Source organism: Chanodichthys erythropterus, chromosome 23 (assembly GCF_024489055.1).
Source record: "Chanodichthys erythropterus isolate Z2021 chromosome 23, ASM2448905v1, whole genome shotgun sequence".
In the NCBI taxonomy this organism is placed as follows: Eukaryota; Metazoa; Chordata; class Actinopteri; order Cypriniformes; family Xenocyprididae; genus Chanodichthys; species Chanodichthys erythropterus.
Genome location: NC_090243.1, coordinates 28,512,723 through 28,527,049, shown reverse-complemented (window position 1 = coordinate 28,527,049; position 14,327 = coordinate 28,512,723). Strand labels below are relative to the sequence as shown.

At 35.5% G+C, this 14,327-nt stretch overlaps 1 protein-coding gene across 6 annotated transcripts in view; it reads right to left on the bottom strand.

Annotated features, from left to right (window-relative positions):
* Nucleotides 1-14,327, bottom strand: part of pard3aa (par-3 family cell polarity regulator alpha, a) — a 560,621-nt gene that overhangs the window by 179,699 nt on the left and 366,595 nt on the right. For 4 of the 6 annotated variants that reach the window (XM_067377333.1, XM_067377327.1, XM_067377329.1 and 1 more), the window contains one exon: nt 13,850-13,894. The exons of the other annotated variants lie outside the window; for them this stretch is intronic. In XM_067377333.1, the coding sequence (XP_067233434.1) occupies nt 13,850-13,894 (45 nt within the window). The remainder of the gene's footprint in view (nt 1-13,849; nt 13,895-14,327) is intronic. 6 annotated transcript variants of the gene reach the window in all.

The following is a 14,327-nucleotide window of genomic DNA, read 5'->3' as shown; positions in this document are numbered from 1 at the left end:
TGAGTCTCTCCATCAGTGTCGACTCCGGTTTGAACAATGTAAGGCTGAACACAGTTACTGAAAATCGTCATTTTGTCTGCGTGAGATTCTCTAGCTTTGTTGTTGATGAGCAATCAAAGCGTGAGCTGTTTTCTGGAAAGTGGGCTGGGAGCAGCAACTAATTTGCATTTAAAGGGACACACACAAAAACAGGTGTTTTTTTTTTTCTCACACCCAAATAGGGGCAAAATTGACAAGCTATAATAAATGATCTGTGGGGTATTTTTAGCTGAAACTTCATAGACTCATTTTGAGAGACACCAGAGACTTATATTACATCTTATAAAAGTTGCATTATAGGTCCCCTTTAATGTGTTATTGAATATCGCCAATAAAATATTTACAGTCAGTAAACATTGTCAATTCATGTTTAGTTGGCTCATGCGGTACAAAGCTCATTTTGGACCCTGTGTACTTGTGAATCCGTGATGTGTGTGTCTAATTGTGCAAACCATATGGAACAGACTCTGAAACAGTTGCCAAGTACTAAAAATTATCTAAGCCACCTGCATGATTGGATAAAACAGTCTGTGTACTTAAAACAATAAACCTTGATAAATGTCAGTATGCACGACTGCTTCTACACACATGCACAATCGTTTCAGTGATGTATGATTCCTAAAAACTCAGATGAACTCTAGATGATACATTAATGTGGGTCCAGGTTTGTGAGTCTCATTGAAATGTATAGTGCAACAGGGCTGTGTGTGTGTGTGCGCATATGCGTTCAACTCAATTAGCATGCAAATGATATATAAACAAGAGTTAACCGACAGCAACGTTACTGTTCTCGTGAGCGTAGCCAAGACAGCCATTTCTGTTTGCTGCCATTGCGTAAAAGACCTTCTCGTCAGATATTGATGGAACATGTCTTGGCTATGACGCTGAAAATATAGCCCTCAAACTCTGTTTGTGTTTACATTCCTCAGTTTGGACAGCTATAATCATTTTTCCAATGGTTGCTGTTCTGTGTTTAGATTTGGCTAGTGAGGCTAGTGATTTGGCTCGTTCTTTTAGCGTACGCCTGTGTGAAGAGCTCAAGAACACTGACCCTGAACCTAGAGCAAGCAGTCCGAACATATGGGTCAATGATGCAGAAGAGTTCCCACAATAAAGGAATTAATTAATCTTTTAAAAGCTTAGTAAATATAAACATGTGTCAAGTGCTTAGAAATGCACTGTTTATGTTGGTTTCATATGGTTCAAGAAAAGTTTAAATGTAATGACTTAAAAATGATCGTGGTGTAACCATCAAGTAAAAATGTAAGTATACATTGAATGTAAGTATACACTTTTTTAATATGTACGGTATATATATATATACAAAAAATAAGGTAAAGGTTTGCATATTGGTATTATTAATGTTATTATTTTGAAAAACAAAACAAAAGAAAGACTCACGTAGTTTTGGAACAACAATACATTTTGGCAGACTTTTTATTTTTGGAAAAGTTTAGAAATCTCAGACTGACAAACAGAGGCATGATCTGCTCATTTTTTTTTTTTTTTTAATAATGAATATCAAGTTTCATGGGGAGTCGCACCACATGACATTTTATACTAACAGTGCCGTGTCATAAAAATTTAAAATTATCTAGTATTTTAAGAGACTTATTGAACTCGTCACACAGTTATTATTTCTGCACGTTGGTCACACCACATGACTTGGATTTAAAGGACAGAAATCTTTTATAATATTAATAATACAATACTATTGTAAACTACTAAAGGTTTTATTTTTAAGAATCTCATTCTTTTATTGAGGATTTGTTCTTCATTACAATATTAGGACAGTTAAATTAAGTTAAATACATTTAAATTCAGAAACTAAAAATATGGTCAATGTACAGTAGATGAGGTCATTACATGCATGAATTTACATGCATTTTTAATGTATTTTTTAAATACATTTATTAGTAATGTAACGGTACACAAAAATGACAATTCGGTACGTATCTCGGTTTTGAAGTCATGCTTTGGTATGTTTTTGGTATATTTATTCATTTATAATTTTTTTTATTAAAGGTGCCAAAGAACATGTTTTTAAAAGATGAAATATAAGTCTAAGGTGTCCCCTGAATGTATCTGTGAAGTTTCAGCTCAAAATACCCCATAGTTTTGTTTTTGTTTTATTAATTTTTTTAACTGCTTATTTTGGGGCATCTTATTTTATCTGTCATTTTAAACAACATAAAAAAAGTTCACGTAGCTAATATAACCCTCAAAATGGATCTTTACAAAGTGTTCATCATGCAACATGTCTAATCGCGTAAGTATGGTATTTATTCGGATGTTTACATTTGATTCTGAATGAGTTTGATAGTGCTCCGTGGCTAAAGCTAACATTACACACTGTTGGAGAGATTTATGAAGAATGAAGTTGTTTATGAATTATACAGATTGCAAGTGTTTAAACAAATTAAAATAATGACAGTCTCTCTCTGTGAATACAGTATGAAACGATGGTAACTTTAACCACATTTAACAGTACATTAGCAACACGCTAACGAAACATTTAGAAAGACAATTCACAAATATCACTAAAAATATAATGATATCATGGATCATGTCAGTTATTATTGCTCCATCTGCCATTTTTAGCTATTGTTCTTGCTTGCTTATCTAGTCTGTTGATTCAGCTGTGCACAGATCCAGACGTTAATACTGGCTGCCCTTGTGTAATGCTTTGAACATGAGCTGGCATATGCAAATGTTGGGGGTGTACATATTAATGATCCCGAATGTTATGTAAAAGTTGGTGTTATGTTGAGATTCGCCTGTTCTGCTGAGGTCTTTTAAACAAATGAGATTTATATAAGGAGGAGGAAACAATGGAGTTTGAGACTCACTGTATGTCATTTCCATGTACTGAACTCTTGTTATTCAACTAAGCTGAGGTAAATTAAATTTTTGAATCTAGGGCACCTTTAAACAGTAGTTTACAGAATAAACTATGTCTGTGAATAACGCTGCAACTGGCAGCAACACACACTGCACTTTATGGTGCTGTTGTAATTGTGGAAAGAGATTGGAAGTGCTTACACTTTTGGATGCAAAATTTGTTAACAAAATATTTTAGAATAAGGTTAGAATTATTGTGCTCCCATTCCCATTCCGCTCCATCTATTTGAAGCACATCCACGCGCTGGCACTTGTTCATTGAAGTCTACTAAGTTAAATGTAGATTCGCTTCCTGTCAGGATAATCCTTTATATGAAAAAAAGGAAATTATTGCGTGAATTTGTAACAGCCTCATTTCCACTGAAATTACCTGGAACAATATGTCCCAGGAACTTTCTTCCCAGGAACTTTTTTGCCCCCAGGAGTTCCAGAACTTTGAAAAAGTACTTACTCGTGAGCCGGGACTTTCTGGGGGCAAAATTTTTACCTGGAACTTTATTTAGACCCTGGTTCCTGTGGTCGAAACACACAGAGTACCACCCCAAAGTCCCTAGTTCTTGGGGAAAGTTCCTGCAGTGGAAACGGGGCTATTTACAGGAAAGTATACAACCATAAGATGCAAGTTGTGCATTGAGGAAAACGCATCTTAAATGCATTAAACAACACACACATAAGACAACAGGATAAGCCATGTAGGTGTTTCATTAAGTTGGAAGTGCTTAGTACCGCTACACCACTAAAACTGATAGATTAAACAATAAAAAAAATAGCATCGCATCACTGACCCACAAAGAGATTCGAGATACAAACAGAATTGCACACTTCTTATGTCGAGCTGCAATCTGTGACGCAGGTTCAGGCACATTTAGGTTCTCGAGCACTTCTTGGAATTGACGTTTGTCTTCTCAGTAGACCTTGAAAACTGGGGTTCTATATATACATTCATACCGCGTATGGTGGCACTCTGTGTAAACATGACTGTCTTTCAATCTCTCTCATTCCTCTCAGATGATGCATTAAGGTGGACCCGATGGTTTGGTCCTTCTCCTAAAAACATCTTCCCTCCATCTACACTGAGATTCCTGACTCGCTTTCAGAGCGCTAAATGGAGCATGTCCGCTGGCCGCTGAGCTCACAGCCGATCTTCAGGAGGAAAGACATGAAGGAAAACAAAGATTAGCTAAGCCAAATAAACCCTCAACACCGTAAGAAAACAATTAGAAATCTATTACCTCCTCTTGAAAGATGAACGTTTTAAAGATGGTTTTAAACATCAGTAAGTATAAGAGGACCGAAGGCTTGGAAATGATTACAGGTGATTTGAGGTGTAGGGATAGTGTTTGGATGTGTAAGCAAGCGGTAGGCAGAGCGCCAGGCCTGAGGCGTAATCCAACCCAGAGCCGCAACTGTTATCATTCTTTCACAACTGGTAGCAGCTTCTGAAGACAAGGTTCCTTTAAAACCTTCTTGATCCTTTAACCAAGCAAACCTACGCTGCAAAAGCTACTGATTAACCTACCTAGTGCCAAAACCGACCAATTAGGACTAAGAACTGCAGAATAATGAGCTGGCGAGAGACTCCGTTTCTTGATATTCTTGGAATCTTTCATTTACAGGAACAGTATAAGCCACTGCAAACACAGGTGCTTTGGTTGTTAAGAACATGATGAATGATTTTAAGACGAGGTTGGATGCGCTGCAGTCTTTCAGGCCATTTGCAGGGGCTGTTCTGTTTGAAAGCTTGAAAATGAGCAGATCATGCCTGTGTTTGTCAGTGAGATTTGTAATCCGAAAATGAAAATTCTGCCATAATTTATTGTTGTTCCAAAACCGTGTGGACAAAAGGTTAATTTTTCTAAATAATGACACTAATTGAGGACTGCATTTGTTAAGATCCAAAGTTAATATAGTAGTATATTAGTAGGCAGGGCCATTCAAGCTTAAAAATACCCTAATATAAACATAATATTATCATAAGAGTGGTATAACTGTAGTATAACATTAAAGGTGCTAAAGAGGATGTTTTGTTTTATACATTTTAGCAATATTACTTGAAACTGTCTATACTAACTGATAAAAGACTATTTATTAGGTGCACTGAAAGGAATAATATTAATATACATCATCTGTGCACGAGGTAGGGCCTTGAAAACATCAGCCAATGTTTTTGCCAATGATGATCGCGTAAACGATTGGCCCTCTGGCTTGTCAATCACTGCCATGAGCGCGGCTGCGCGCTCCAGTAACTTTCCACACTCCACGGGCGCCGCATGCAATGTTTTTGTCAGGAGACAGGAGTAACAACTACAGATTATGAGTTACCTGCGGTGAGTCCGACATAATGAATCCACTAACACGATACAGCGAATGCCGGTAGTAAACACTCATGTTCCAATACTCGTGCACAAGTTTTGGGAGGCGTTCCCATGAAAGGAGGGGGGGTTGTTCTTACGCATGCGCTCATTTCAAAAACTCAGTAAGAGTCTTTGGTTTCTCAGTCGATGAAAAGATTCTCTTTATCACCTTTAATATAAAAATAATTAAATGTGAAAATGAATTAGGACTGGGGATTTCAAAATGTTACATTTCAGTAATTTCTTTCATGTCTTATCTTAATTGTAAAATCTAGTAATCTGTACTTTTCACATACTCTGCCTTGTTTACTCCAGGTTAAGATTAAAAATACAGGTCAAAATCCAGGTTTTCCCAAGAAAAAAAAAAGGTTGGGGCAATTCTTAAAAGATTTCCTCCAACTCTGCAGTTCTATTCTCTAGTTGCATTCAATAATTTCCCAAAGTCATGTTGAAAGTTCAATTGTCAATACAACTGAAAAAAATTGAGAAAACGTCACATAAGCTGACGTTGATTTTCCTAAAATGTTTTGTTTGAACTCACCATTATGGTTATCCGTGTTCCAGTTGGTTGGGCACTTGGAACTTTATTTATATTATTATAATTATCTTCCTATTGTTGTAGCAATGCAACAAGAAATCACAGTTATTTGGTTTCAAAGGAAAGGAAGTAATAATTATGTTGTGTTTAAAAGGTGACCTAACTTCTAACTAAATCATTAACTTGTCTTTTATCTTTTAATTTTTTATTGTTAACACTTATGTCATAAACACCTTGTGAAACTTTTAATTTGGTTGATATAATCCCTCTATATTTGTGAAATATTTTGCAATTGACCATGCCTGAGTCACACATACTTCAACATTCAAACAGCAATGGTTACAACAATGATAGCTATACAAAGTCAAGAGTAAATCTGAAGAAAATCATCAAGTACACCCTACAGTTCTTTTTTAGTTACTAGAACTCTATTGTAAGTGAATTCTACTAAGCATTTGCAGTACAACAGACTATTCCTATTTCACTTTACTTAGTTTTTACTTAGGCAATCGGTTTCCATGCTTTTTTTTTTAAATAAGTGTAACTAATACGATTTTACAGTGCATAATAAAACTTACAGAACTTGAAAGCTGAGACTTTGTTTTGTACGTAAAGTAGCCTGGACTGTTTTGTCTGTCGGCATGTTTTCGTGTCCTCTTTGATCCGCAGGATCAAAGCAGGATGACAACATATGCATTTCTGGCTGTACTGTTCCTGTTAATAAAGAATTTAAGAATTTGGACCACCAAGTTCTCCTGTCCACAAAGGTATAAATCTAGACCATCTCTCCCCATCAGACTTTTCTCTTCTCTGATGAAGCACACTGTATCTGTGGGGGGTGTCTGTCTCTGTTTGTTATTAATAGAAATGAAAAAGGAAAGAATCCAATGTGCCTGGCACGCATATGAACTAATATCGCTTCCCATATGCTGGAGAAGCCTCTTTAATCAACATGCTTCAAATAGCATGTGAACATGCGGCTTTCAGAGCTTATACACAAATCTGCTACACTGAAGTGCAGGAGCCGAACGCACGGCAAACACAAAGGGATTGAGCAGATAAAGCCTGCTTCGGGGAAACACAAACGACATCTGCATCACTCCGAATCTTGGAACAATCAAACTGCAGAGCCCGTTCGGTTTTCTGCAGCATGGCATTGTATTGTGCAAAAACACGTGAAGGGATGGAAAGCTCATAATTGCGCTTTTTTTTTTTTTTAGGCAGGATTTTGTCATGCAACCCTCAATGGATCAAACCACTGTGATCTTATCACACGTCACACGCCACATACACTATTTTTATTTTCATCATCTCGCTGCATATTTTCCTACTATTTTCTCATCTGGGTGTGAAGACAAAGAAGAGCAGTGATTGTATAAGATGATAATACCATGGTACTGACATATACCACCAAAAATTACCATGGCACTACCATGTCGTGGCATTCTTGGAGTACCATGTTAATACCATGGTAAATGAATTACAGTAGCATGGTATATATATATATATATATATATATATATATATATATATATATATATATATATATATATATATATATATATATATATGTATATATATATAAAAAAAGTACTGTAGTTGTACCATAATATAAGATGGATTATACTCGTATAACCTGAAATGTAATGTAGCACTATGCCTGTCAATGCACCATGGTACATTTTTAAGAAGTACCATGGTACAGATGGTACTAAACCAGAATGCGTTTTTTGTCGCTGTGGGTACAAAAATGACAATAAAAAATATATATAAATAAATTTTAAAAAAAAAATAATAATAAATATATATATATATATATATATATATATATATATATATATATATATATATATATATATATATATATATATATATATATATATATATATGTGTATTTTTTATTTTATTTTTTTTGTTTAGTTTATCATCAAGATGATACAAACTTTTCTTTCTTTCTCTCTCTTTTTTTAAAAAAAAATATTAATATGTTTATGTATTATTTTATTTTGTTCTTGTAATTAAAAAAAAAAAAAAAAAAGTGAATTATTGGCTACACATTTGCATGGGTTATTAAGAGTGATAGACATATGTAACCTATTAGGGAAAACTATGCTGAGTAGGCTTTGCATGGGAGTATTAACAGTAGTGAGACAATAGCCTAGTGGGCAGCGCTACAACACATACTGTGAGTAACTGTGAGTTCGATTCCTGGCTTGAGGTTTAGCCTTCTCAAGAGCTAAGAGAGCCTTTTGGAGCTTGGAAGGGTTCAGTTTGAGCAGATAATTATGCCATCATCACTGTCCACGTCAGAGCTCATTTCCCAGTACATTCAGCAAATTATAGTTTTGAGAATATGTTTGAGATTGCGAATGAGAGCCCATTTGCGATCTCAAACATATTCTCAAAACTATAATTTTCAACATCTTCAGAATCACTATTTTGATCGCTGACAGCTCACCAGATCCATCATCAAGTGACAGTGACACTTATATTTGATTGCATTCAGTACTTGCTCTGCAGTAAATCGCTAAGCTATTACAAGTTTTGCTGATGATTCTTCCTATTCTTTCGTTTTCTGTCTGAATGAAAGGTCACTTCATCATTGTGTATCAGACATTCCCACCTTGTGGAATAAAAGGTAAAATATATATATATATATATATATATATATATATATATATATATATATATATATATATATATATATATATATACTGATACACACCTTGGGTCATTAGTGACCCTATACAATTTTTTACAAAAAAATAATGGAAAAACAGGCATTCTATTCTAATTTTATTTTATTTTTTTCTTGTTATATTGTTTATAATGAATTGATTGAGGAATACTAAGAAGGTTGATGTTTAACTTGAAAAATGAATGAGGAGAAGAGTAGTGGATTACGTCCTGGGTCGATAAAGACCAGAGGTATGCATTTAAGGGTTAACCGATGTTGGGTGAGAGTCTTTGACAGTCTTCAAGGATGCATAACACTGACAAAAAAAGACTTTTATATTGTGACAAAAATGCTATTTTAATAATCATTTCTAACTTTTTTTTTTTTTTTTTGGTGTGGTTTCCACAAAACAACTAATTTGTTGAACAAAGTCATTATTTTAGTTTTGTTTTTGCGCACAAAAAGTATTCTCGTCGCTTCATAACATTAAGGTTGAACCACTGTAGTCACGTTGAATGTTTTTACTACTTTTCTGGATCTAGAATGTGGTAATTTCATTGCTTTCAATGGAGGATAAAAAAAAAAAAAAAAAAAAACTTCTTGGACTTCATAAAAAAAAACATATCTTAATTTCTGTTCCAAAGATGAACGAAGGTCTTACGGTTGTGGGACAACATGAGGGTGAGAAATTAATGACAGAAATTTCATTTTTTGGTGAACTAACCCTTTAAATTTGCTAATCAAATATTACCATTGTATCACTACATACACCAAAAAAAAAGAAAAAAAAAAAAAAAAGGGAGTAAAAAGAAGTAGAGAGACACAACAACAGTGAATGTGTATCTGTATCATAAAGCACCTTCATCTCTTTAATTAGAAAACCCACTAAGGCACCCCGAGCACTAGAGCGGTTAAGAGTGATTACCATTAAATGCTAAAAGAAAGCATCATTTAAGCCCTGAATAACCTGCGGTGGTTGATTCGAGTGCTGTGGCCGTGGTATTGTTAAGATGGCCGGCAATATTCTCATGAGTGATACTCAAGGTAACACAGGACAGCATTTGCGTATGAAAGCACAATCCATCGCATGTAATTTATTCAGCTATCTGCAATTTTATGCATCAAGTTAAAAGGGTTATTAGGCTTAAAATAGCTCTGCAGCAGCAAGGAGGTTTTGTCCTGGTGTGTCCAGGAAGATTAAAAGAGTCTTGGGGTTACATACCCTCCATTCCCATATGTCCTGGATCATTAGTGGACCAGAGGATGTCCAGGTTGTCCCTTGCTCCTTTACATCTGTCCTAATTAACTTCTAATGCCGCAAGCCAATCAGTCATTACATTTTCATCTGTCTCATTGGCGTAATGACATCAGCGATGCTCAGAATCTGCTGAGTCACATCTACATTTCTGCTTAGTCATGAAACTTTCAGAATGTGACATCCTTCACTGTCATTTCCAGACATACTGGAAACATTGATTGCTGTGGAGAATTTGAAGAATTGTGAGAATTGTGACTTTGAGACTGTGTTTTTTTACACATTCAACTTTCTTTAGTGTGCAATGTTGCTGTTTAAACATGAATAAGCTCTGCAAAGTTCCAAAGCACAAAGTCCCTCCAGCGGGAGTTATTCTCTATATCAGTGCACACTGTTTCTGAACTCCCTGAAATGCCTCTATTGTAGTCGTAGTAGTTCTTCCAGGAACGAACATATCACAATATTACTCATTTAAATAAATCCTGCACAAGGAATACACAAAATAAAGGGGCGGGCCTGGTTGAGAATTACTGACAGACTGGGAAGAGAGGAAAACTCCATTGCACAAACGTTTCTTTGGATTATTAAAATGTTCTTCACACTTCACACAAAAAAAAAAAAAAACAATGTTTCTCTTAATAACTGATGACTTAAAACTTCTATGGGGAATAAAATATGGTGGTGCCACGAAAACACCCTTTAGGAACCTTTATTTTTAAGAGTGTAGAACGGAAAATAAGTTGCTTCCCAACCACATGACTAGTATGCAACTCCCATCTTTCACTATCCATTCAATTCCCTCCTTACATTTCTTCAAGAATATTTTATTTATTGGAAATAAAATGGGTTGCAAACAGCATTTCATGTTGACTTTAACACAGAAAAGCTTTGACTTTTTGACAGGATGAATTCTCGACATAACATGACTCAACACTGAACATTCGGTCTCCATACATCTCTAGTCTCCACACAGCATGAATATGTGCTCCCCTGTGCTGTAACTACAACTCTCTGCTCCAGAACTTTGACATTGATGGATTAATTGCAGTAAGCCAAACAGGCCCGTCTGACATTGAGGGTCTTTATTTCAAACAGAATTTCAGCAATCTCTCCTCACACACGCATGCATCCACACACACACCTCCGTTTCTTTTCCCATTCCAGAACTCCTCAGCATAATTAATGTTTTCTTCCATCATACTCCCTCAAGAACAGGCAGTACGCTTTGCTTTCCAAAAAAAGTTGTTGCCAAAACGTTTATTTAACACCATGGCACTTCATTTCAATGGGAATGAAGAAAGCAACACCCTCTCTGATTTGATGGCAATTACTTCAAATGACTTCCTTAACGAGCACAACGCACACAGTCGTTTAGTTAGATTGATTACTAACAGTTAACACCAGATCGGAGAGTCATGAAGTCAAAGGGGGGCAGTTTTGAAGGATTTTTTCGAACACAGTTTAAACTTGTTGCTGGCCTCATTTCCACCATCACTGGTGGTCTTGCCGTGTTCATTTTTCATGCTAAGAATACTATGGCTTTGTTTCAAAACCCATTGAGTCGCCTTGCTGTCTACTGCCTACATAGGCAGTATCTTAATGATAATGGAAGCTCATCTCCACACCGCATAAAATAATGCTATTCATCAAAACCACACAGAACTCACAATTGAATCTAATAGGGTTTGACATTATCATGTTGCTAACTAAAAAGAAATAAATATGGTGTAAAATTATCTGTTTTTGATTAAATTGAAGCTTAAAAAACAATGCTTTGTCTATACTATCCAGTATCTAAGTATTATAACTGTCTTCAACATGATTCTAGTAGAGTTTGACATAAGCATGTTGCAAAGCTAAAAACAAACAAATACTGGGTAAAATTGTCTTTTAATTAGACAGAAAATTAGTTGCTCAAGTTTAGGAATAGGAATGTTGTCCCATTCTTGTCTAATACAGGCTTCTAGTTGCTCAACTCTAGTCTTCTTTGTCGCATCTTCCTCTTTATGATGCTCCACATGTTTTCTATGGGTGAAAGATCTGGACTGCAGGCTGGCCATTTCAGTACCCGGATCCTCCTTTTACGCAGCCATGATGTTGTAATTGATGCAGTATGTGGTCTGGCATTGTCATGTTGGAAAATGCAAGGTCTTCCCTGAAAGAGATGACGTCTAGATAGGAGCATATGTCGTTCTAAAACTTGGATATACCTTTCAGCATTGATGGTGCCTTTCCAGATGTGTAAGCTGCCCATGCCACACACACTCATACAACCACATAGCATCAGAAATGCAGGCTTCTGAACTGAACGCTGATAACTACTTGGGTTGTCCTTGTCCTCTATAGTCCGTGTGACATGGCGTCCCAGTTTTCCAAAAAAATAACTTCAAATTTTGATTCGTCTGACCACAGAACAGTTTTCCACTTTGCCACAATCCATTTTAAATAAGCCTTGGCCCAGAGAAAACGCCTGCGCTTCTGGATTATGTTTAGATATGGCTTCTTTTTTGACCTATAGAGTTTTAGCCGAAAAACGGCGAATGGCACGGTGGATTGTGTTCACCGACAATGTTTTCTGGAAGTATTCCTGAGCCCATGTTGTGATTTCCATTACAGTAGCATTCCTGTATGTGATGCAGTGCCATCTAAGGGCCCGAAGATCACGGGCATCCAGTATGGTTTTCCGGCCTTTCCCCCTTACGCACAGAGATTGTTCCAGATTCTCTGAATCTTTGGATGATATTATGCACTGTTGATGATGATAACTTCAAACTCTTTGCAATTTTTCTCTGAGAAACTAATTCCTATTCCTATCCGATATTGCTCCATTCCGGCCTCTAACTTAACTTTTCCGGCCTCTTATTGCTACCTGTCCCAACTTTTTTGGAATGTGTAGCTTTCATGAAATCCAAAATGAGCCAATATTTGGCATGACATTTCAAAATGTCTCACTTTTTTGATATGTTATCTATATTCTATTGTGAATAAAATATAAGTTTATGAGATTTGTAAATTATTGCATTCCTTTTTTATTCACAATTTGTACAGTGTCCCAACTTTTTTGGAATCGGGTTTGTATATATTATTCTGTATATAATGAAATATTATAACTGTTGTCTACATTTCTCTCAAATGATTCTAAAAGAGTTTGACTTTAGCATATTGCTAAGCTAAAGGCACAACCAAGAGCAGATTTGTCCATTTGAAGATTGAAACGTAATGTTTTTTTTTTTTTTTCTAAACTATTCAGTATATAATGAAACATCATAACTGTTGTCTACATTTCTCTCAATTGATTCTAATAGACTTTGACATTAGCATGTTGTTAAGCTAAAGGCACAAATAACCTACATGTTGAGTAAAAATGTCAATTTTTAATTAGACAGAAACCTAAAACAATGTTTTGTATATTAATCAGTATGTGATGAATTAGTATATCCTATATGTTGTCTACATTTCTCTCAATTGATTCTAATAGACTTTGACATTAACATGTTGCTAGGCTAAAGACAAATATGGCGAAGTTTATTAAAACTTGATTGACACTTGATTGACAATGTTTTCTAAACTATTCTGTATCTAATGTCAATAGATTTCAATAGAGTTTGATGTTAGCATGTTGCTAAGCTAACAACACCAAATTTTGGTAAAACTGTGTTTCTTTTTATGGGAATCTTTAAAAAATGATTGATTTAATTATTATAATAATAGCGAGCCATTTCTTCTTCCACTCACAGTGCATTCTGTGATTACTTACTGCATGAATGATACACAAAATGCTGGTTTACAATTTAGCCAAAGTGAAGCGTTTATGGTAGCAACATAATGTAGCGACTGGCAGCTCACTAGGTTTTGCAACAGAGCATAGATTTGTCAAAAAAAAAAAAAAAAAAAAAATATATATATATATATATATATATATATATATATATATATATATATATATATATATATATATATATATAATCTTTAAAAACACCATTAGAAATCCACCAAAACATCTGAAAATGAGCATGCCCAAACACACAGAGATGCAGTCCGTTTGTGAGGTTAGTGTGGAGTGAGTCCCTGATTGGTTGCCTTACCTTCTGTCCTCTCTTTTCGGGGAGTGAGGTTAAACTCGTCGGCTACTGTTAGGGAGGCATAAACAATTGTGATTGGTTAATTCAAGACATTCCACCATTCCCAGACCCATGCACCAACTTATTCCATTACAGATGTTACTTGACATTTGCAAGGGCCAAAGCCAAGAGGCATGCAAATCACCTGGTGAAAGTGAGACAGGAAGTGAGACAGTCAAAGTGTGATAAATCATGAGGTGGTGAAAGAGAGATAGAGAACTGAATAGATTAGCATGCAATGTGTGATCTCTAACATTCAAAAGCATTGGGCAGTTATGTTGTGTTTTAGAGTGATTTCAGCTGAATCAACCAAGCATAACCAATTCCTTTTTGTCTTACCATGCATACGGTAGAAATCATACCATGAAGTTTGATTTTTCTTTTTTCTTTTTTTTTTTTTTCCATATAAATACCCTGAGAGGGGCAATCATATATACTCAAC